At 45.9% G+C, this 21,772-nt stretch overlaps 1 protein-coding gene across 14 annotated transcripts in view; it reads left to right on the top strand.

Annotated features, from left to right (window-relative positions):
- Window positions 1-11,396, top strand: part of ZNF160 (zinc finger protein 160) — a 38,260-nt gene extending 26,864 nt beyond the window's left edge. For 8 of the 14 annotated variants that reach the window (XM_031660180.1, XM_031660179.1, XM_031660184.1 and 5 more), the window contains 3 exons: window positions 796-922; window positions 1,710-1,838; window positions 6,013-11,396. In XM_031660180.1, coding sequence (XP_031516040.1) covers window positions 796-922; window positions 1,710-1,838; window positions 6,013-8,198 — 2,442 coding nt within the window. In that variant the 3' untranslated portion in view covers window positions 8,199-11,396. The remainder of the gene's footprint in view (window positions 1-795; window positions 923-1,709; window positions 1,839-6,012) is intronic. The other 6 variants (XM_021930393.2, XM_003916062.4, XM_021930392.2 and 3 more) reach the window with 2 other exon arrangements.
- Window positions 11,397-21,772: the final 10,376 nt, after the last annotated feature.

Below are 21,772 nucleotides of genomic sequence, written 5' to 3'. Positions count from 1 at the left end.
ACAGACCCCACATGGGTGTTCTCATATTCGATTCTGACACTGTCTATCTGGATATAGGGTCAGCTCCCATAGGCTGAGGGTTCAGTCCCACAACAGCACACACACTTTCATGCCAGTCGCAAACACAGGTTGTGGCCTGTGCTTCTCAATGACCAACTGTGAATTGTGAATTCCGGTGACCCCCTCCTTGGAATTGATTAGTGTGCTTGAGTGGCTCACAGAACACAGGGACACACTTTACTTATATTTACCCATTTATAAGAGAAGATACTACAAAGCACACAGATGAACATCTAGATGGAAGTGATCTATTAGCTGAGGTCTGGGAGAGGAGTGAGGAGCTGGGATGTATTCTGTCTTTTGAGTTTTCATGGAGGCGCCATTATGGAGGCATTGCTCCCATCATTAGCATTGATGATCAACTGAACCTTCATTCCCTCTGCCCTCCCGAGAGGACAGAGGCTTAGTCTAACCGAGCCTCAGTCTTTCCAGTGACCACCCTCTGAGCCTTAGTTCCAGTGACCGCTCTCCATCCTGAAGCTACCTAGGTGCTCCAGCCACCAATTATCCCATTAATGTACAAAAAGACACTTATCACTCCACAGATTTTAAGAGACCTCTTATGTCAGGAGAGGGGGATGAAGACCAAATCTGTATGTCACATTGTCACAATCTGGATCTGTCAGCTCACCCACTTCAATTTAACCTATTCTCACAGTTTTCTCCTCTTCTCCTTTTATGTGAAGTTTTGAAATCTCCCCTTAGCCACTTGGTGAAATGTGTTTTTCATTTTAGGTACGGTTGACATTTAGGGATGTGGCCATAGAATTCTCTCAGGAGGAGTGGAAATGCCTGGACCCTGCTCAGAGGACTCTATACAGGGACGTGATGTTGGAGAACTACTGGAACCTGGTTTCTCTGGGTGAGGATGACTTTCTTCCAGAAGTCAAGATCTGTTCTTGTCTATTGCTGCATTTTCCCTTATGAGTCCCTGGAGACCCCCTGCACTGCTTGACTGAGATTGAAGTCCTGTTGACTCTGAAATGGAAAGCCTCATCATGGGAAACCTGGACTTTAATCTTCCCCTTTTTCAGATGTTCTGCCTCCTTTGTGCTTCATCATTTGAGGTTTCCGAGCTTCTGTATGCATGATACATTGTGTTAGACTTTTGAAACGTCAGATTTGCTGTTTTCTACCTCTCTGCTTTGGATTAAGTGGTTAGTGGAATAGAGTCTTCTATCTGCATGTTACCGTGTTTCCTGGATATTCAGAAGGAGGCATTCAGTGGATGACTTTTTTTTTTTTTTTTTTTGTGGCAGAGTCTTGCTCTGTCGCCCAGGCTGGAGTGCAGTGGTACGATCTCGGCTCACTGCAAGCTCCGCCTCCTGGGTTCACGCCATTCTCCTGCCTCAGCCTCCCGAGTAGCTGGGACTACAGGCGCCGCCACCTCGCCCGGCTAATTTTTTGTATTTTTAGTAGAGACAGGGTTTCACCATGTTAGCCAGGATGGTCTCGATCTTCTGACCTCGTGATCCGCCCGCCTCGACCTCCCAAAGTGCTGGGATTACAGGCGTGAGCCACCATGCCCAGCCCAGTGGATGAATTTTTGAAGTTTTCTTAGATCCACCTGTAATGTCCTCTCATGTAAACATAGGGCTGGGATTCTGAAAAAGCCCCAGCACATTGTGATCCTTTCTTTTTATAAACAGGACTGTGTCATTTTGATATGAATATTATCTCCATGTTGGAGGAAGGGAAAGAGCCCTGGACTGTGAAGAACTGTGTGAAAATAGCAAGAAAACCAAGAATGAGGGAATGTGTCAAAGGTGTGATCACAGGTAAGAGCTCAGATGGGCAGAGAGAAGGCCACTCCTTAGAGTGTGAGGCTGGGCACAGTTGCTCATGCCTGTAATCTCAACACTTTGGGAGGCCAAGGCGGGCAGATCACTTGAGTTCAGGAGTTCAAGACCAGCCTGACCAATATTGTGAAACCCCGTCTCTACTAAAAATACAAAAAAATTAGCTGGGTGTGGTGGCGCATGCCTGTAGTCCCAGCTACTCAGGAGGCTGAGGCAAGAGAATTGCTTGAACCCGGGAGGCAGAGGTTGCAGTGAGTCAAGATCATGCTACTGCACTACAGCCTGGGTGGCAGAACGGAACTCCGTCTCAAAATAAATAAATAAAAAAGTGTGGGAAACTCTGCCAATGAGACAGTTCTTTGGGGAAATAAGTTGCCTCAGAGACAGAGGCAAAGTCTTTATCATGATGGACAACACCCTGTCATTTGAACTCTGTGGTTCCTTTTGAAGAGACTGCTTGCTTTCTTGGTCTCTCCCTCTGTATTGAATTCCATATGGTGCTCAGTTCTTAGTCCATATGGGTCAGAGGTGAAGCCTCCATAGTGCTTAGTCCTAACATTTAGACTTATTTATGTTCCACCCCATTTCCTGTGCGTGGAAGACCTGACATTGGCTGCTGCTCCTTGGCATCTGCTGCCCCGAACCTCATGGAAGAGACTCCAGCCATCTCTGCCTGTCGAGTTCCCTCAGCCATTTCTTCCATTCTGCTTTTGCCATTCTTCATGGGGGTGTGTGATAAGCGAGTGGGTTCTATCTTCTGAGATTGTTCTCAGCATAACTGTAAAGACACCTAACAAAATCATTCTCTCATTGATTCTTAGTCTTACATGGGGTGCATATTCTGTTTTTCCAGGCTTTAGCACAGAAGTACATGTACTACATGTCCTCACTTATATTTGGAATCTAAACCAATAAAACTAATAGCAGCAAAGAGTAGAGTGTGGGTTACCACAGGTTGAGGACTGGAGGGAATAGGGAGATGTCGGTCACTGGGTGAAAACATTAGGAGTAAATGATAGGTTTTTGAGATGACTTATATGGTAATAAGCTTGTTTCCATCAGTCCACATTGTATACCTATAACAGAATATTAGTTTGTTTCCTGTAAATGTATATAACTATAATTTGTCAATATAGAATTTTTTTTAAAAAAATCATATTCCAGTTCTTGTTATCTGTGCTGGTTCTGAAATAAAAATCTTTCTTTTTCTTAAGAGAAAATTGTTCATTATCCCACAGACAATAATTTTTTTTTTTTTTTTCGGAGACAAAGTTTCACTCTTGTTGCCCAGGCTAGAGTGCAATGGTGGGATGTCAGCTCACCACAACCTCTGCCTTCTGGATTCAAGAGATTCTCCTGCTTCAGCCTCCCAAGTAGCTGGGATTAGAGGCGTGTGCCATCATGCCTGGTTAATTTTGTATTTTTAGTAGAGATGGGGTTTCTCCACGTTGGTCAGGCTGGTCTTGAAGTCCCAACCTCAGGTGATCCACCTGCTGCAGCCTCCCAAAGTGCTGGGATTACAGGCGTGAGCTACCGTGCCTGGCCAATAATTTTTTTTTTTTTTAAGTTTCCACACATGGCCTTAAACAAGAACATTTTATATATGCAGTTACTCCTCTCAATTCATTTTATCATGGGCTGCTAGAATATCTTATTAGTTGATTTTAATAAAATTAACACATTATGGTTTTCAGCATGTATTATGAAATGTAACTGTCAGGCTAGGCGCGGAGGCTCATGCCTGTAATCCCAGCACTTTGGGAGGCCGAGGCAGGCAGATAGTGAGGTCAGGAGTTCAAGACCAGCCTGACCAACATGGTGAAATCCCGTCTCTACTAAAAATACAAAAATTATCCAGGTGTAATGGCACACGCCTGCAGTCCCAGCTATTCGGGAGGCTAAGGCAGGAGAGTCGCTTGAACCCCGGAGGCGGGGGTTGCAGTGAGCCGAGATCGTGCCACTACACTCCAGCCTGGGGAACAGAGCAAGACTTTGTCTTAAAAAAAAACAAAAAAAACACAAAGAAATATAACTGTCATGTACCACTTACTAATGTTGCAAAATGCCTACTCTGTGTGGATATAGTTATATAATAGGTATTTCAAGACATTTTTTTCTGACATAGTTTTATTGAATGTTCATTTTCCTAGTGCTGTTATGGTTTTGCAGTTCAGAATTCCTGCTTCTTAATTATGTTTCCTGTGAGTCATTATAATATATTATGTTGTACTTTAACATGTATCTGTACATAATGAGTATGCTTTAAATGTGTATAACTTATTTTTCTTCAACTGAGATAGCCATATGTTTTTGGCCAATTGGTTTGTGCTGTGAGGTCATGGTGGAGAAATAATCCTTTGATGGCTAACATAGGATTGCATAATGTGAGTATTTTGGTCATAGGTAGTTTGAAGCTAGGCTACCCCAATTTATTTTTTTTTATTTATTTTTTTTTTTTGAGACGGAGTCTCGCGCTGTGGCCCAGGCTGGAGTGCAGTGGCGCGATCTCGGCTCACTGCAAGCTCCGCCTCCCGGGTTCACGCCATTCTCCTGCCTCAGCCTCCTGAGTAGCTGGGACTACAGGCGCCCACCACCGCGCCCGGCTAATTTTTTGTATTTTTAGTAGAGACGGGGTTTCACTGTGGTCTCGATCTCCTGACCTTGTGATCCACCCGCCTCGGCCTCCCAAAGTGCTGGGATTACAGGCGTGAGCCACCGCGCCCGGCTATTTTTTTATTTTTTAAGACATCTCAGTGGCTCTAAGGCTGTAGTGCAGTGGTACAATCATAGCTCACTGTAACCTTGAACTCTTGGGCTAAGACAATCCTTATGCCTCAGCCTTTTTTTTTTTTTTTTTTTTTTGTTTTGATGAGACGGAGTTTTGGTCTTATTGCCCAGGCTGGAGTGCAATGGTACAATCTCAGCTCACCGCAACCTCCACCTCCTGAGTTCAAGCAGTTCTCCTCCTCAGCTTCCCAAGTTGCTGAGATTACAGGTGCCCACTACCATGCCCAGCCAATTGTTTATATTTTTAGCAGAGACAGAGTTTTGCCATGTTGACCAGGCTGGTCTCGAACTCCTGACCTAAGGTGATCCACTTGCCTCGGCCTCCCAAAGTGTTGGGATTACAAGCATGAGCCACTGTGCCCGGCAGCCTCGGCCTCTTGAGTATCCAGAACTTCAGGCACATACCAGCATGCTATACTGATGTTTTTTTTTTTTTTTTTGACGGAGTCTCGCTTTGTCACCCCTGTTGGAGTGTAGTGGCACAATCTCGGCTCACTGCAACCTCCACCTCCCAGGTTCAAGCGATTCTGCCTCAGCCTCCTGAGAGGCTGAGACTACAGGTGTATGCCACCACGCCTGACTGATTCTTGTATTTTTAGTAGAGATGGGGTTTCACTATGTTTGCCAAGCTGGTCTCAATCTCCTGATCTCATGATCCACCCTCCTCAGCCTCCCAAAGTGCTGGGATTACAGGCATGAGTCACCGCGCCTGGCCTAATTTTTAAATTATTTTGTTTTTGTAGAGATGGGGTCTTGCTATGTTGCCCAGGCTGGTCTCAAACTCGTGGCCTCCTGTGATCCTCCCACCTTAGGCTCCGAAAGCATTGGGATTACAGGCATGAGCCACAACACCCAGCCCTTCCCAAATATTTGAATTACATGTAACTGCATTTTCTTTGTTAAAAAATACTACTTTTGGCTGGGGGTGGTGACTCATGCCTGTAATTCCATCACTTTGGGAGGCCGAGGCAGGTGGCTTATGAGGTCAGGAGATCGAGACCATCCTGGCTAACATGGTGAAACCCTGTCTCTACTAAAAGTACAAAAACAAAACTAGCCGGGTATGGTGGTGGGCGCCTGTAGTCCCAGCTACTCAGGAGGCTGAGGCGGGAGAATGGCGTGAACCCGGGAAGCAGAGCTTGCAGTGATCCAAGATCGCACCACTGCACTCCAGCCTGGGTGACAGAGCGAGACTCTGTCTGAAAAAAAAAAAAACTACATTTTTGTTCCTAAAAATTGAAATTCATGGTTCTGAAGTTCTGAAGTCTGTTCAATATAAGTATTACTTTTGGTGGAATATGTTTTTAATGTAAAATACTTATTTACTGTAATTAATTGGAAATGTGTGGTTCTTTATGTCTTATAGATATCCCTCCTAAATGTACAACCAAGGATTTGCTACCAAAAGAGAAGAGCAGTACAGAAGCAGTATTCCACACAGTGATGTTGGAAAGACACGAAAGCCCTGACATTGAAGACTTTTCCTTCAAGGAACTTCAGAAAAATATGCATGACTTTGAGTGTCAATGGAGAGATGACACAGGAAATTACAAGGGAGTGCTTATGACCCAGAAAGAACGTAAAAGAGATCAGCGCGACAGAAGAGACGTAGAAAACAAGCTTATTAACAATCAGCTGGGAGTAAGCTTTCATTCGCATCTGCCTGAACTGCAGCTATTTCAAGGTGAAGGGAAAATGTATGAATGTAAGCAAGTTGAGAAGTCTACGAACAATGGTTCCTCAGTGTCACCACTTCAACAAATTCCTTCTAGTGTCCAAACCCACAGGTCTAAAAAATACCATGAACTTAACCATTTTTCATTACTCACACAAAGACGAAAAGCAAACAGTTGTGGAAAACCTTACAAGTGTAATGAATGTGGCAAGGCGTTCACTCAGAATTCAAACCTTACGAGTCATAGGAGAATTCATAGTGGAGAGAAGCCTTACAAATGCAGTGAGTGTGGCAAAACCTTTACCGTTCGTTCAAATCTAACTATTCATCAGGTCATCCATACTGGAGAGAAACCTTACAAATGTCATGAGTGTGGCAAGGTCTTCAGGCACAATTCATACCTTGCAACTCATCGGCGAATTCATACTGGAGAGAAACCTTACAAGTGTAATGAGTGTGGAAAAGCCTTTAGAGGACATTCAAACCTAACTACCCATCAGTTAATTCATACTGGAGAAAAACCATTCAAATGTAATGAATGTGGCAAGCTCTTCACTCAAAATTCACACCTTATTAGTCATTGGAGAATTCACACTGGAGAGAAACCTTACAAGTGCAATGAGTGCGGCAAAGCCTTTAGTGTTCGTTCAAGCCTAGCAATCCATCAGACAATCCACACTGGAGAAAAACCTTACAAATGTAATGAATGTGGCAAAGTCTTTAGGTACAATTCGTACCTTGGAAGGCATCGGAGGGTTCATACTGGTGAGAAACCTTACAAGTGTAATGAATGTGGCAAAGCCTTTAGTATGCATTCAAACCTAGCTACCCATCAGGTCATCCATACTGGAACAAAACCTTTCAAATGCAATGAATGCAGCAAGGTTTTCACTCAAAATTCACAACTTGCAAATCATCGAAGAATTCATACTGGCGAGAAACCTTACAAGTGTAATGAGTGTGGGAAAGCCTTCAGTGTTCGTTCAAGTCTGACTACCCATCAGGCAATCCACTCTGGAGAGAAACCTTACAAATGTATTGAATGTGGCAAGAGCTTCACTCAAAAATCACACCTTAGAAGTCATCGGGGAATTCATTCCGGAGAGAAACCTTACAAGTGTAATGAATGTGGGAAAGTCTTCGCTCAAACGTCACAACTTGCAAGGCACTGGAGAGTTCATACTGGAGAAAAACCTTACAAGTGTAATGACTGTGGCAGAGCCTTTAGTGATCGTTCAAGCCTAACTTTTCATCAGGCAATACATACTGGAGAGAAACCTTACAAATGTCATGAATGTGGCAAGGTTTTTAGGCACAATTCATACCTTGCAACTCATCGGCGAATTCATACGGGAGAGAAACCTTACAAGTGTAATGAGTGTGGCAAAGCCTTTAGTATGCATTCAAACCTAACTACCCATAAGGTCATCCACACTGGAGAGAAGCCTTACAAATGTAATGAATGTGGCAAGGTCTTCACTCAAAATTCACACCTTGCAAATCATCAAAGGACTCACACCGGAGAGAAACCTTACCGATGCAATGAGTGTGGGAAAGCCTTCAGTGTTCGTTCAAGCCTAACCACCCATCAGGCAATCCATACTGGGAAAAAACCTTACAAATGTAACGAATGTGGCAAGGTCTTTACTCAAAATGCGCACCTGGCAAATCACCGAAGAATTCATACTGGAGAGAAACCTTACAGGTGTACAGAGTGTGGGAAAGCCTTTAGGGTAAGGTCAAGTCTAACTACCCATATGGCAATCCACACTGGAGAAAAACGTTACAAATGTAATGAGTGTGGCAAGGTCTTCAGGCAGAGTTCAAATCTTGCAAGTCATCACAGAATGCATACCGGAGAGAAACCTTACAAATGAGTGTGGTGAGGTCATTAGGTACAATTCACTCTTTTCACATCAGTTAATTCATTCTTCACAGAATCCTTACAAATGCAGTGACAGTGGCTAATCCCTCATGGGTTGAAGCATTAATAGATACGAGAGGCCGTAAGCAAGAGACATCATGTAAACATGTGGCAGAGGGTTTATCTAGGCCTCGCAGGTTACTAGGCATCAAAATTTATATCTTTGATGAAACCAAACAAATGTAATATGCATCCTGAGGCCATTACCCATGACTGACGGTAAGTGAGAATTCCTATGAGGAATAACAGTCTCTGGTTTCCCTGTTTGCCTTTGATATTATACACTGTAGAATACTCACCAGTCCAAATATGCTAAAAATTATATTTTTTAACTCATATATGAAAAGATTGCAGGATATTTGTAGGCAGTCAGTTATCTTCACCTTATGAAATGTTTTATTGAGTTATTTAAGGTTTTTTGGAAAGCCTACTGTTGAGTTTCAATGTGAACTTTGAAATCTGTTATTGTGCATCCTTACACCTTCCATGGTGGTTTCTTAGAAAGATCATTGGGATGGAAGGATCATCGATTGGGTGAAGATGATTAATTAGGTGAAGGATTATTTCTATCCAATTTGTGAAGAAGGAGGACTTTGCTTTTAAAATCAAGTATTGTCAGAATTAGCATTTGGGAGTGGCAAAAAGCAATGTAAAACCATGATGTCACTCACCATTCTGATAATGTTCAGGGTGCCTTTCTCCTACCAGGAGAGTACTGTGGCTTAGAAGAAAGAAATGGTCTATCAACTGAACATGAAATGGAGCAGGCCAAGACCCTAGGACATTGGGATTTTTGTGGGAGGAGAGTAATAGGTAATTAGACACTGATTGTGTGGTAGAAATACTGCAGGGGAAAAGGTCGCCCCCTTATCCATTAAAGAGCAATACCTGTTGTTTAGCAAAGAGTGATGAAAAATTGATCTTGTTTTTGAAATTGAAGAGAGAGGCCAGGCGCAGTGGCTCACACCTGTAATCCCAGCACTTTGGGAGGCTGAGGCAGGTGGATCACCTGAGGTTGGGAGTTTGAGACCAGCCTGACCAACATGGAGAAACCCCATCTCTACTAAAAATACAAAATTAGCTGGGCATGTTGGCAGGTGCCTGTAATCCCAGCTACTTGGGAGGCTGAGGCAGGAGAATCGCTTGAACCCGGGAGGCGGAGGTTGTGGTGAGCCAAGATCATGCCATTGCACTCCAGCCTGGGCAACAAGAACAAAACTCCATCTAAAAAAGAAAGAAATTGAAGAGAGAGTAGTCAGAGTGAAGAGTTTAATCAACAGAAGTAGAGTAACATATTCTTTAGTAGAACTCACATTATCTGCTTAAAGCACACTTTGCTAATGTTTTATTCAGAATGTATCATAGATATAATGTTTTAACTAATAAAGTAGAATGGTTTTTCTCTATGAATGAATCACATTCTTTCTGCCAACATAGGTTTATCCTGTCTCAGTAGGATATTTCATAACATAATAACAATGCACCACTAGGCTCTTAAAGGATCAAGAACAATTTTTTTCATGGTGAAATTAAATAACACAGTTTTGGAAACCTATAACCACATTTTGCGCTTGAATTATGTGCCCCACACTGTGGCTTAGGATACTTTTGGGGGTATAATGAAAATCTTACTGAAAGTTAATTTCACATTCTTACACCCCAAAATCTGCATTGCCATTGATGCATATGCACCATATTATTATATTTCCACATCAGTTTCTTGTATGCCAAGTAAGACCTATGCTATGCATCTTGTTTTCCATGAAGTGAAAATACATAGTAAGAATATGGGAAATAAAAGTTAGGCCAGGCACGGTGGCTCACGCCTGTAATCCTAGCACTTTGGGAGGCCAAGGCAAGCAGATCACCCGAGGTCAGGAGAAACCAGCCTGGCCAGCATAGTGAAACCCCTTCTCTACTAAAAATACAAAATTAGCTGGGCTTAGTGGTGCATGCCTGTAGTCCCAGCTATTTGGGAGGCTGAGGCAGGAGAAGTGCTTGAACCTGGGAGGTGGAGGTTGCAGTGAGCTAAGATCATGCCATTACACTCCAGCGTGGGCACCAAGAGCGAATCTCGGTCTCAAAAAATTTTTTTTTTAAAATTTGGCCAGGCATGGTGGCTCACGCCTGTAATGCCAGCAGTTTAGGAGGCTGAGGCGGGTAGATTACTTCAGGTCAGGAGTTCGAGACCAAACTGGCCAACATGGTGAAACCCCATCTCTACTAAAAATACAAAAACATTAGCCAGATGTGGTGGCGCACGCCTGTAAATCCCAGCTACTTGGCAGGCTGAGGCAGGAGAATGGCTTGAACCCAGGAGGCAGGGGCTGCAGTGAGCTGAGATTGCGCCACCGCACTCCAGCCTGGGCAACAAGAGCAAAACTCTGTCTCAAAAAAAAAGTGGAGAATAAAGATAAAACCTCCTTCATGATGTTCTTGGAATATTGATATAATTTGAAAAGATTAATGTTCGTGAGTTTCCTCTTAAGAGTGAATATAGAAAATGAGAGTTTTATTTTGTTCTGGTAGATAAACTAGGAACATGTATGTTTGCTTATCACACACAGGCATGACTCTCCCATAACCTGTTGAGTATGTTTACTTAATATTCAACATACTGCTATTCAGCATAAATTCCTGCGGCAGCTTTCCTCCTCTGAACTACCTGTGTTGCTTCTGGTAGAGACCATGCTTCCCACCCTGCCAGATGGCTAGCCTGCAGGCTGTGACCCTTTGTAAGAAACAAAGGTCTCCTTGCTAAAATTAGACATTTTTTGACCTTTTTGGTCAATGCTGTTAAGGGTTTCTTGGTGGACACTCTGCGGCATCCTGAAGCAATGTGGCACATCATTGTGAGAGCGCTGAGTATACTGTTTGCTCAGGTCTCTCTTCTTCCTATAAAACCATCATTTCTGTTCCCATGATAACACAGTCCATTAATCTGTGCATGGATTGATTCATTCATGACAGCAGAACTCTCATGATCCAGTGACCTCTTAAAGGCTCCACCTCTCAATATGGCCACACCGGGGACCAAGTTTCCAAATGAGTTTTGTTGGGGATATTCAAACCAGAGGAGTATTGTATTTTATTTTCAATTTCCATGTATTAATTGCTAGTATATAGAAATAAAGTAGTTTTTGTATGTTAATTTCGTAGTCTATTTCCTTAAAATCTCGTTCTCCAGATTTTTTAGATTTCTTAGGGTTTTCTACATAAACTATTAATTTCCCATTGCTGCTGTAACAATTACCACAAAGTGAGTGGCTTAAAACAACCCAAATTTAGGCTGGGCATGGTGGCTCACACCTGTAATCCCAGCACTTTGGGAGGCCGAGGCAGGTGGATCATGAGGTCAGGAGTTTGAGACCAGCCTGGCCAAGATGGTGAAACCCCATCTCTGCTAAAACTACAAAAATTAGCCGGACGCGGTGGCACATGCCTGTAATCCCAGCTACTCGGGAGGCTGAGGCAGGAGAATTGCCTGAGGTGGAGGTTGCAGTGAGCCGGGATCGTGCCACCACACTCTAGTCTGGGCGACAGAGCAAGACTCCATCTCAAAAACAAAACCAAAAAACCCCACAAATTTATGCTGTTAATGTGTGGTGGTCAGAAGTCAAAACGGGTTTACAAAACTATGATCCTTCTTGAATCTCTGGGGAAGAGTTTATTTCTTTACCCCTGCTAGGTTCCAGAGGCCACTTAGATCCTTTACCTCATGCTCTACATCCCTCCGTTTTCACAGTCAGAAGGTAGTGTCATAAAATCTCCTTGTGTCTTTGCTATGCAAGCATTGCCAATTCTCTGTGATTCTAAGTCCACCTGTATCTTTCCTATATGGACTCTTGTGATGATGTTGCTTTAACCAGATAATCCTGGATATTCTGCCATCTCAAGGTCCTCAGCCAGATGACATCTGCAAACTCTGCTTTGAGAAACCATGTAGGCCGGGCGCGGTGGCTCAAGCCTGTAATCCCAGCACTTTGGGAGGCCGAGACGCGGATCACGAGGTCAGGAGATCGAGACCATCCTGGCTGACACGGTGAAACCCCGTCTCTACTAAAAAATACGAAAACTTAGCCGGGCGAGGTGGCGGGCGCCTGTAGTCCCAGCTACTCGGGAGGCTGAGGCAGGAGAATGGCGTAAACCCGGGAGGTGGAGCTTGCAGTGAGCTGAGATCCGGCCACTGCACTCCAGCCTGGGTGACAGAGCGAGACTCCGTCTCAAAAAAAAAAAAAAAGAGAAACCATGTAATATAGGGTATAGGGCTATTGATACGGAAATCCTTTGTATGTGTATCTTTGGGGGTGGGGGTCATTAGCTTACCACAGCCATCACATCATGTACACTATTATGCTTTCCTTTTTGGTCTCTTATTTTTCTTATTTCATTTATTATTCTTTTCTAGATGGGGTCTGGCTTTGTTACCCAGGCTGGAGTGCGGTGGTGCAGTCAGAGCTTACTGCACTCTTGAACACTTGGGCTTAAGGGATCCTCCTGCCTCAGCCTTCCAAAGTGATTAAATTACAGGCATGAGCCACCTCGCCCAGCCACCAGCCAATTTTCAGGGTTTTTTTTTTGTAGAGATGGGGTCTCCCCATCTTGCCCAGGCTGGTCTCAAATTCCTGGACTCAATCAGTCCTCCTGCCTCAGCCTCCCAAAGTTCTGGGATTACAGACTGAGCCACTACCCTCAGCCAAGAATTGCCAACACTATGTGGAATAAAAGTGGTAACAGTGTACATCTTTGCCTTGTCCCCAACCTTGGGAAAGGAATCTCACTTTTTGACCATGATGTATGATGTTTGCTCTAAGGTTTTGTAGGTACCCTATTGAGGAAGTTTTCCAACATACTGTTCTCCATAGTGGGTGTGCCATTGTACATTCTCACCACCAAGCATAGGAGGATTACAAACTCTCTTGCCTGTGATGTAGGTTCACTTCGCACTGGTTACCAAATGTCTGACTCCAGTGAGACAGAACCCATGCACACAAGTTCAATACAGTGAGTTTACTACTGACAGGCAACAAGGGGCAGTAGAAGCCTAGGATTGATTCCTTGCAAGCTGGTCCCCCAAGGCTCAGGAAAACTGCTTGGGGAAGATGGAGTCTTATCTACTGGTGTCCCACCGGCACTGATGCTGACGGACCCCAGAGAGCACCCATCCTAGGTTTTATGGCACATGGCCTCGTGATGAGCCACCCTAAAGCACTGAAGGATATCCTGTGTTTTGAAAGAGGGGCAGGGGACTCTGGAATGGAGCCCAGGCTGCTTGGGCCAGTTTCTTCATATTTCAGGGTATTACCTTCCCCAATACATTCTGAAGTTGTTCTTGAGAACTACAAGGAAGGAAGGAGAGAAAAATAATTTAAGGTTGTTCCTTTAATGTATACATCCCACGGTACCTTACTTCTACAAAACCAAAAGACAGCTCAGGAAGCCTTATCAAATTTGCTGTCTCCACATCTCCTGTTGGAACTTTCAAGTGCCAATTAACAATATCAAGTTAATTAAGAAGAAAATGGATGGGGGAAAATAATGGAGATTCAAAGGACTTCTCTCATGAAGGTGGACATTTTTAAATGGTCATTAAGAAAAAAGGTGAATAAAGCAAGCATTCATGAGCTGGGTATGGTGACTCACACCTGTAATCCCAGCACTTTGGGAGGCCGAGGCGGGTGGACCCCTTAGGGTCAGGAGTTCGAGACCAGCTTGGCCTACACGGTGAAACCCCGTCTCTACTAAAAATACAAAACAATTAGCTGGTGTGGTGGTGCACGCCTATAATCACAGCTACTCTGGAGGCTGAGGCAGGAGAATGGCTTGAACGTGGAAGGGGGAGGTTGCAGTGAGCTGAGATTGTGCCACTAAACTCCTCCAGCCTGGGTGACAGAGCGAGACTCCATCTCATGGCTGTCCTCCCAGCAGAGTGGAAATCTTTAGATGGTAGTTAAGAAATGGGATGACCAGCCTGGGCAGTATGGCGAAACCGAGTCTTTACAAAAAATACAAAAATGAGTCAGGTGTGGTGGTGCACGTTTATGGTCACAGCTAACTCGGGAGGCCAGGATGGGAGGATCACTTGAGCCCAGGAGGTCGAGGCTGCAGTGAGCGGTGATTGAACCACTGCAATCCAGCCTGGGTGAGAGCGAGACCCTGTCTCAAAAAAAAAAAAATGGGATGAGTGAAATGGAAATGGAAATTGATGGAGTTGAAACAAAGGTCTTAATACAACAGTTTCAAAGATTGGGTGGACCAAAGGAGCCCCTATTGTCCTGCAGCATTAAAGGGTTCCACACAAGTCTGCATGGCTCATGAGTCATGAAAACATGATGAGATATGGTGGTGGATGTGGCCTGCAGGGGCCATTACCAATGCATGCAGTTTGGCTAATTAGGCAAAATGTCTGTGTCTAGTCGTAGTCAAGAATGGTCTTCCACTGGCTGAATGGCCATTCACTGGGTCAAAGAATGGCCATCCATTGGGCTGAAGCCCAGTAGACCCTGTGTGTTTATTGTTTTGCAGAGACACCAGTAAACCATGCCATATACTTGGTGGGCATATATGTGAACCTTGGGTCCCAGGTAGCCACAAGAGGAGACAAAGGATCCCTTAAGGATCGTTTGACCCCTTCTTGTAAGCTACCCATTTGTTCATGGAGTACACTGGTCCCTTGAGGTTCTGCTGTGCCTTGTCTTGAATATGCCGTTCCATTTTATAGTTGAGCACTACTGAGCCTGTCCAATTTTATTGGTAAGGTTTGTGAGCACCCGAGTGAGAATGGGCAGTTCATGTTACAGGGTAACACAGAGCTCTGGCTGTAAGATGCACTGTTCCCACCAGTGTCCAACAGCAAGCAAGCAGTTACCATCGAAGACGTATATATGTGGTGGGTATCTCAGGTAACTTACATGTCCAAAACCCAAGGAGGTTGGTTCAGGCACTGTGTTTTCAGGCTTTTAAAGTGAGTTACTCGAATTAATTTGAATTGCAGGAAGTTTCCTGGATCCAATCACTCACTGCTCCTCCTGGACTTCCCCCACCGAATTCCCAGTTCCCAGATCGCTGAGCTGCAGGAGACTCCCTAGCAGGATCGGGCCCAACCCCCCGGCAAAAATAGTTTTGAGATAAACCGTTTTCGTCTTGGTAGGAAGAAAACATTTTGCTTTCCAACATAAGGGGGCCGCACAACTCCATGCTTTTTACCTTAAAACTGCACAGGCCCCGCCCCCGCTGTCCCTCCGCAGACCCCGCCTCTCCCCGGGCTTCGCCCCAGGCTACCTGGGCTCTGCGCGCACGCGCAGTTTCCTGGAGTCCCGGAAGCGGCTGGTGGTGTGTGAAGGTGACGCCGCCGAGCAAGAGTGTGCCTGAGTGTAGATTAAGCCTTCGATTCGCCGTCCCCCTTTTCCACACCCGCTCTGCTGACCTTAAAACCCCTGCATCGCGCCCTCCACCCCAGGTAAATACAGACCTCGCCATGTGGGTAAAACTCGCTCTGAGACCAGTCCCTGTTCCCTGCCTTTCGCGTCTTTTTCCCGCATAAAACCCTTTCCTGACCCCTCCTCCCGCCCCGCGCTTTTTAAAGTCCTCACCCGCGAGGTGGATTCCCGTCCTGAGCGCCTCCCAGCCTCTCCGTCATCTGCCTTGGAGCGCAGCGCCGCAGCCCCAGTCCCGGGGACACCGCGTCCTCCGCCTGATCCTGGGATCCTGCAGACCCCACCCCGTCCCAAGGCGTCGCCCCCTACATCTCCCCTCCTCGTGCCCTGCTGCTCCCCAGGTCTCCCCTTCGCAGTCACCGCTTACCCTGCGCCCGCTTTGGGGAGGTGCCCGGGGCCTGTCCTGTGACACCCGGTGTTCTTGCCTGCCCAGCTCCACCGTCTGGAAAATGTGCTCCTCCGGGATGCAGGCGTCTTACTCCAAACCCTCCTGTGAATGTGTGGGCCAAAAGGATCAGGAGACAGAGAGAGCGGCTGAGAGAGAAGTAGAAAAACTGAGACAGAGGAAAGAATGAAGGAAACCCATAAACACATGGCAAAGTAGAGGACGGGTCGGAATTTGCAAAGAGACGGGAAGAGTGAAAGAAGGAGCCGGGCGCGGTGGCTCACGCCTGTAATCCCAGCACTTTGAGAGGCCGAGGCGGGTGGATCAGTTGAGGTTAGGAGTTCGAGACCAGCCTGCCCAACATGGTGAAACCCCGTCTCTACTAAAAATTAGCCGGGTGTGGTGCTGCACACCTGTAATCTCAGCTACTCGGAGGGTGAGGCAGGCAAATCGCTTGATCCCAAGAGACGGAGGTTGCAGTCATCCCAGATCGCACCACTGCACTGCAGCCTGGGCTGCAGAACAAGACTCAATCTCAAAAACATTTTTAATTAAAAAAATAAAAATATATTTCTCTTAATTTTCTTCTTGCCTCCCTGATCACTTTACACTTTTATCTTCTGGTATGTCTTGAGCTCTGTTTTCTGAATATGGAGTGACCCTCAGCTTACCCCCTTGGACTTCTGATCTCTGCCCACACCCACCGCCCTTATCATCTCATCTCATCTCATCTCATGTCTTTAAACCCACCCACACGGCTCCATGTTCCCTGCAGACCTCTCCCCTGAACACTGGGATCCTGTGTACAATTGTCTCTTCAACTCTCCTCTGGGAGTCCAGCAGGCATCTCCACCTTCATGTGTCCAAAAGTGACTTCCTGAACTCCCCAAATGCATTCCTCTGCAGTCCTGCACATCTCAGATGAGGGCAACCCTGGATTTCCTGGTACTTGGCTGAACATGTCAATATGTATTACAATTATAAAAAGTGACATCATTAGTATGTTAATTTATAAGAGAAAGAAAAAATTACATGTTTACTTAAAACAGGTGAGGAAATAAGTCATTTCTAGATTCTTTTGAGGTACGGGAGAGAAATGTTTGGAGACCTCATCTCTACCTGATGTGTGCCCCCAGGACCTGTCTGACCTCATGCCCTGCCTCTGTTCCCTGCTCCTTCTGCAGCCACACAGGCCTCTTTCCTGTTCTGGGGGCCGAGGTTGCTCCTGCCTTAGGGCCTCGATGTGGGCTGTCCCTCTGCCTAGGACTCTGTGGCCCCTCAGCTGCAGGTGCAAACACCTGGCTTTTTTCTGATATCACCTTCCTTTTTTTTTTTTTTTTTTTTGAGATGGAGTCTCACTCTGTCGCCCAGGCTGGAGTGCAGTGTGGCGTGATCTCCACTCACTGCAAGCTCCACCTCCCAGGTTCACACCATTTTCCTGCTTCAGCATCCCGAGTAGCTGGGACTACAGGTGCCCGCCACCTCGCCCGGCTAATTTTTTGTATTTTTAGTAGAAATGGGGTTTCACTGTGTTAGCCAGGATGGTCTCAATCTCTTGACCTTGTAATTCACCTGGCTCGGCCTCCCGAAGTGCTGGGATTACAGGTGTGAGCAACGCGCCTGGTCTTTTTTTTTTTTTTTTTGTGAGACAGATTCTTGCTCTGTCACCTGGGCTGGAGTGCAGTGGCACGATCTCGGCTCACTTCTGCCTCCGCCTCCTGGGTTCAAGCAATTCTCCTGCCTCAGCCTCCAGAGTAGCTGAGATTACAGGCGCCTGCCACCATGCCCAGCTAATTTTTGTTTTTTTTGTTTTTTTTTTTTTTGAGATGGAGTTTCGCTCTGTCGCCCAGGCTGGAGTGCAGTGGCCAGATCTCAGCTCACTACAAGCTCCGCCTCCCGGGTTCACGCCATTCTCCTGCCTCAGCCTCCCAAGTAGCTGGGACCACAGGCGCCCGCCACCTTGCCTGGCTAGTTTTTTTGTACTTTTTAGTAGAGACGGGGTTTCACCATATTAATCAGGATGGTCTCGATCTCCTGACCTCGTGATCCGCCCGTCTCGGCCTCCCAAAGTGCTGGGATTACAGGCTTGAGCCACCGCGCCCGGCCATTTTTGGTATTTTTAATAGAGATGGGGTTTCACTATGTTGGCCCGGCTGTTCTCGAACTCTTGACCTTGTGATCTGCAAAGTGCTGGGATTACAAGCCTGAGCCTCCGTGCCCAGCATGGTATCACCTTTTTAATGGGAACTTCTGTGGACTCCCCCAACCCCAATTTAACACTCCAGCCACACCCTCACCCCCACCTCTGGTCCATATTGGCTGCTGTGGATGTTACTTTCTGCCCCTTTGCTGTCTACTGTTTCGATCCTGATGACAATAAGGCCCGAAGTGGGGGCAGAGCCAGAAGGTGGGGGCTGTATTGGGCTTCCCTCTCTGGGCAGAACCCAACCCTGGCTTCACATTGCAGTGCTGGGGCATTTTGCAGGTACACCTCTGGTGCCCCCTTACCGGAAGTTTTCATTTGAATACATTGGGACCTGTCCTTAATCATATTTAAAGGTGATTCCATGTGTGTTCAGCATGGAGCATCCCGGCTCCGCCCTTTGTTTCTGAGGGTTGAAATCAGCCTGTGATCCACAGATGGGTGACGGGGGCTGTGCTCTGCATGGGGTTTGCTCAGGGCTGGGTCTGTGCCCTGAAGAGAAGCTCAGTCCAGCCCAGCTCCCCACTGCTGCAGTGTGTGGGGGGGGCCTCTCTGGGAGGGGAGCGGGATCTGAAGAAATGGGCCCAAAACTCACCTGTTGGCCTTCCTGTAGGAGCTTGTCGTCCCTGTGTCCCATCTGGTGCAATGACTCGCAGAGAACTGGCTTTCCACTGTGAGGGCTTCCCTGAATAGGTGTTCGAGGCACGAAAATGAGGGTGTTGATTCCAGTCATTAACCAGCATATTTTAGACATTCAGGCTTGACTTCTAAAGGCTTTTTCATATTACCCAAGGAAGATGCCTAGAAGAGGAAGAAGAGAAAGAAGAGGAAACAGGGATGGCTCTTACTCGGGTAAAGTAATAGTATCGGTTGATTTTTATTTCTCTTGTTTCTGACATTGTTATAGGTGGTGAATCCGTGTCCATACAGGTCTGCACCAACCTCAGTTTTTGCCTCCTCAGAAGAAAAAATTCAACTGAGGGGCATAGGGCACTAGGAGAGACTGAGGCAAGTTTTAGAGCAGGAGTGAAAGCAAAAGTTTATTAGAAAGTTTTAGAGCAGGGCTGGGCGGGGTGGCTCACGCCTATAATCCTAGCACTTTGGGAGGCCAAGGCAGCAGATCATGTGAGGTCTCCAGTTCGAGACCAGCCTGACCTGAGGCGGCAGATCACTTGAGGTCTCGAGTTCAAGATCAGCCTGACCTGAGGCTGAGGCCGGAGAATTGCTTGAACGCGGGAGGCGGAGGTTGCGGTGAGCCGAGATGGTGCAATTTCACTCCAGCCTGGTCAATAAGAGTGAAACTCCGTCTCAAAAATTAATACATGAATGAATAAATAAAAAGTTTCAGAGCAGAAATGGCCAGGCGCAGTGGCTCACACCGGTAATCTCAATGTTTTGGCAGGCCGAGGTGGGTGCATCGCTTGAGTCCAGCAGTTCAAAACCAGCCTGAGCAACATGGCAAAACCCCATCTCTACAAAAAAGATAAAAATCAGCCAGTGTGATGGTGCATGACTGTAGTCCCAGCGACTTGGGAGGCTGAGGCAGGAGAATCCTTTGAGCTCAGGATGTGGAGGTTGGCAGTGAGCCAAGATGATGCCATTGCACTGCAGCCTGGGCGACAGAGCAAGGCCCTGTCTCAAAACAAACAAACAAACAAACAAAAAGAACAAAGCTTAGGGCAGAAATGAAGGAAAGTACACTTGGAAGAGGGCTAAGCAGGCCACTTGAAGGGCAAGTGCGCAGTTTGACCTTTTGACTTGGGGTTTTATACATTGCCATACTTCCGGGGTCTTGCTTCCCTGATTCTTCTCTTGGGGCAGACCTGTCCGCATGCGCGTGCTTGAGTCCACTCGCCCAACTCCTGAGATCTCATGGGAAGCGGCAGATCACCAGTTTCAGGTGTTTTCTATCTATGAGGAGCCTGCCTTTCCCTGCTACCAGCTGTGACTATTATTTTAGATGTTTAACAACCACCTGACCATCACCTGATGGTTGCCTGAACATTCCTGATGTGTGTGTGGGGGGAAGGGGAGCCCTCTCCTGCCCTGCCCTGTCCTGCTCATACCGGAGGAGTTACCTGCAATAACAACATGCCATTCTTTGGAGTTGCAAGTCTTTGAGTCTGAAGCTTCCTGCCTGACATGTTTGCTTACTTACCCATGCCGTCCCTCAGTCCTTCTCATGTCACTTACATTCCATTGCCCATGACCTAGTGACAAGAACTTGGGAAGAGGCTCCTCTCTTCCCAACATGGGAACTTGGGAAGGGGCCTGGATTGGAGATGGGGTGTGGGCCCCCTAATATTATGTTGAGGACTTTTTCACCAATCTTTTCAGGGATATGGGTCTATAGTTTTGTTTTCTTGTCATATATTTGTGTGGGTTGTATGCCGGGCAGCAGGGATTGTTTAGGGGTCACATCTGGATGCATCCTACTTCTTTGTAGAACAGGATTCAAGAAACTGCCCATGAAGTCAAATATTACTGTGCACAAGTTCCTGCTAAATGCTTTAAAATTAGAACACTAAGGGGAAAGCTTTCCTGCCTCATTTATATCTCATTTGAAACTCTCTGAGTGAGTGAGTCACTGTGTTTTTGACGCCAGATTCTTAATGACGGAGAATGGAGTGGAAAGCTGAGACACAGGCATCAGTGATAAGACACTTGCATCTCAGTACCCATTTTAAGACGTGAAGTCAATGTAAATGTCAAACAGCAAATGTTAAACTATTTGCAGATAGTCCAGAACACAGACCACCGTCTGTGTATTCCTGGAGGAACCCCTGTGAAATGTGTTTTAGGTGAAAATGGTTATCGTTGTACTCAGACAGAGGATCAGAACTTTGCCATTGGAGATAATGGAACCATTTTTGAACCCAATAATTATTAAATATTCTCCTTATTTAAAACATCACATGATTAATATATTTGTTTGATAGTGTAACTGCAAACATACAGCTTAGGCACTAAGACGTTTCTATTCAGCTTTCGTCCCTCCTGCACATCTCATTGGAGAACCACTGTTCTGAGTGTTAATTTTTTATTAAATGTTCAGTAGAATTATGCAGTGATTACAAATTATGTGTCTATACTTGGTCTCTTTTTTTGGGACATTTTTATTTAGTGTTATTATTTACAGGCATGTACAGATTTTTTAAATTTATTTTTGATTCAATCATGGTAAGTTATATTTTTCTTTTCTTTTTTTTTCTTTTTCTTTTCTTTTTTTTGAGAGAAAGTACCAGGCTGGATTGCAATGGCGTGGTCTCAGCTCACTACAACCTCTGCCTTCCAGGTTCAAGCAATTCTCTTGCCTCAACCTCCTGAGTCGCTGGGATTACAGGCACGCACCACCATGCCTGTCTAATCTTTGTATTTTTGGTAGAGGCGGGGTTTCACCATGTTTGTCAGGCTGGTATTGAACTCCTGATCTCGTGATCCATCCGCCTGAGCCTCCCAAAGTGCTGGGATTACAGGTGTGAGCCACTGTGCCTGGCAGTAAG

Source organism: Papio anubis, chromosome 20, assembly GCF_008728515.1.
Source record: "Papio anubis isolate 15944 chromosome 20, Panubis1.0, whole genome shotgun sequence".
Classification (NCBI taxonomy): Eukaryota; Metazoa; Chordata; class Mammalia; order Primates; family Cercopithecidae; genus Papio; species Papio anubis.
Note: the sequence above shows the minus strand (reverse complement) of the source record. Positions and strands in the feature narration are given on the sequence as shown.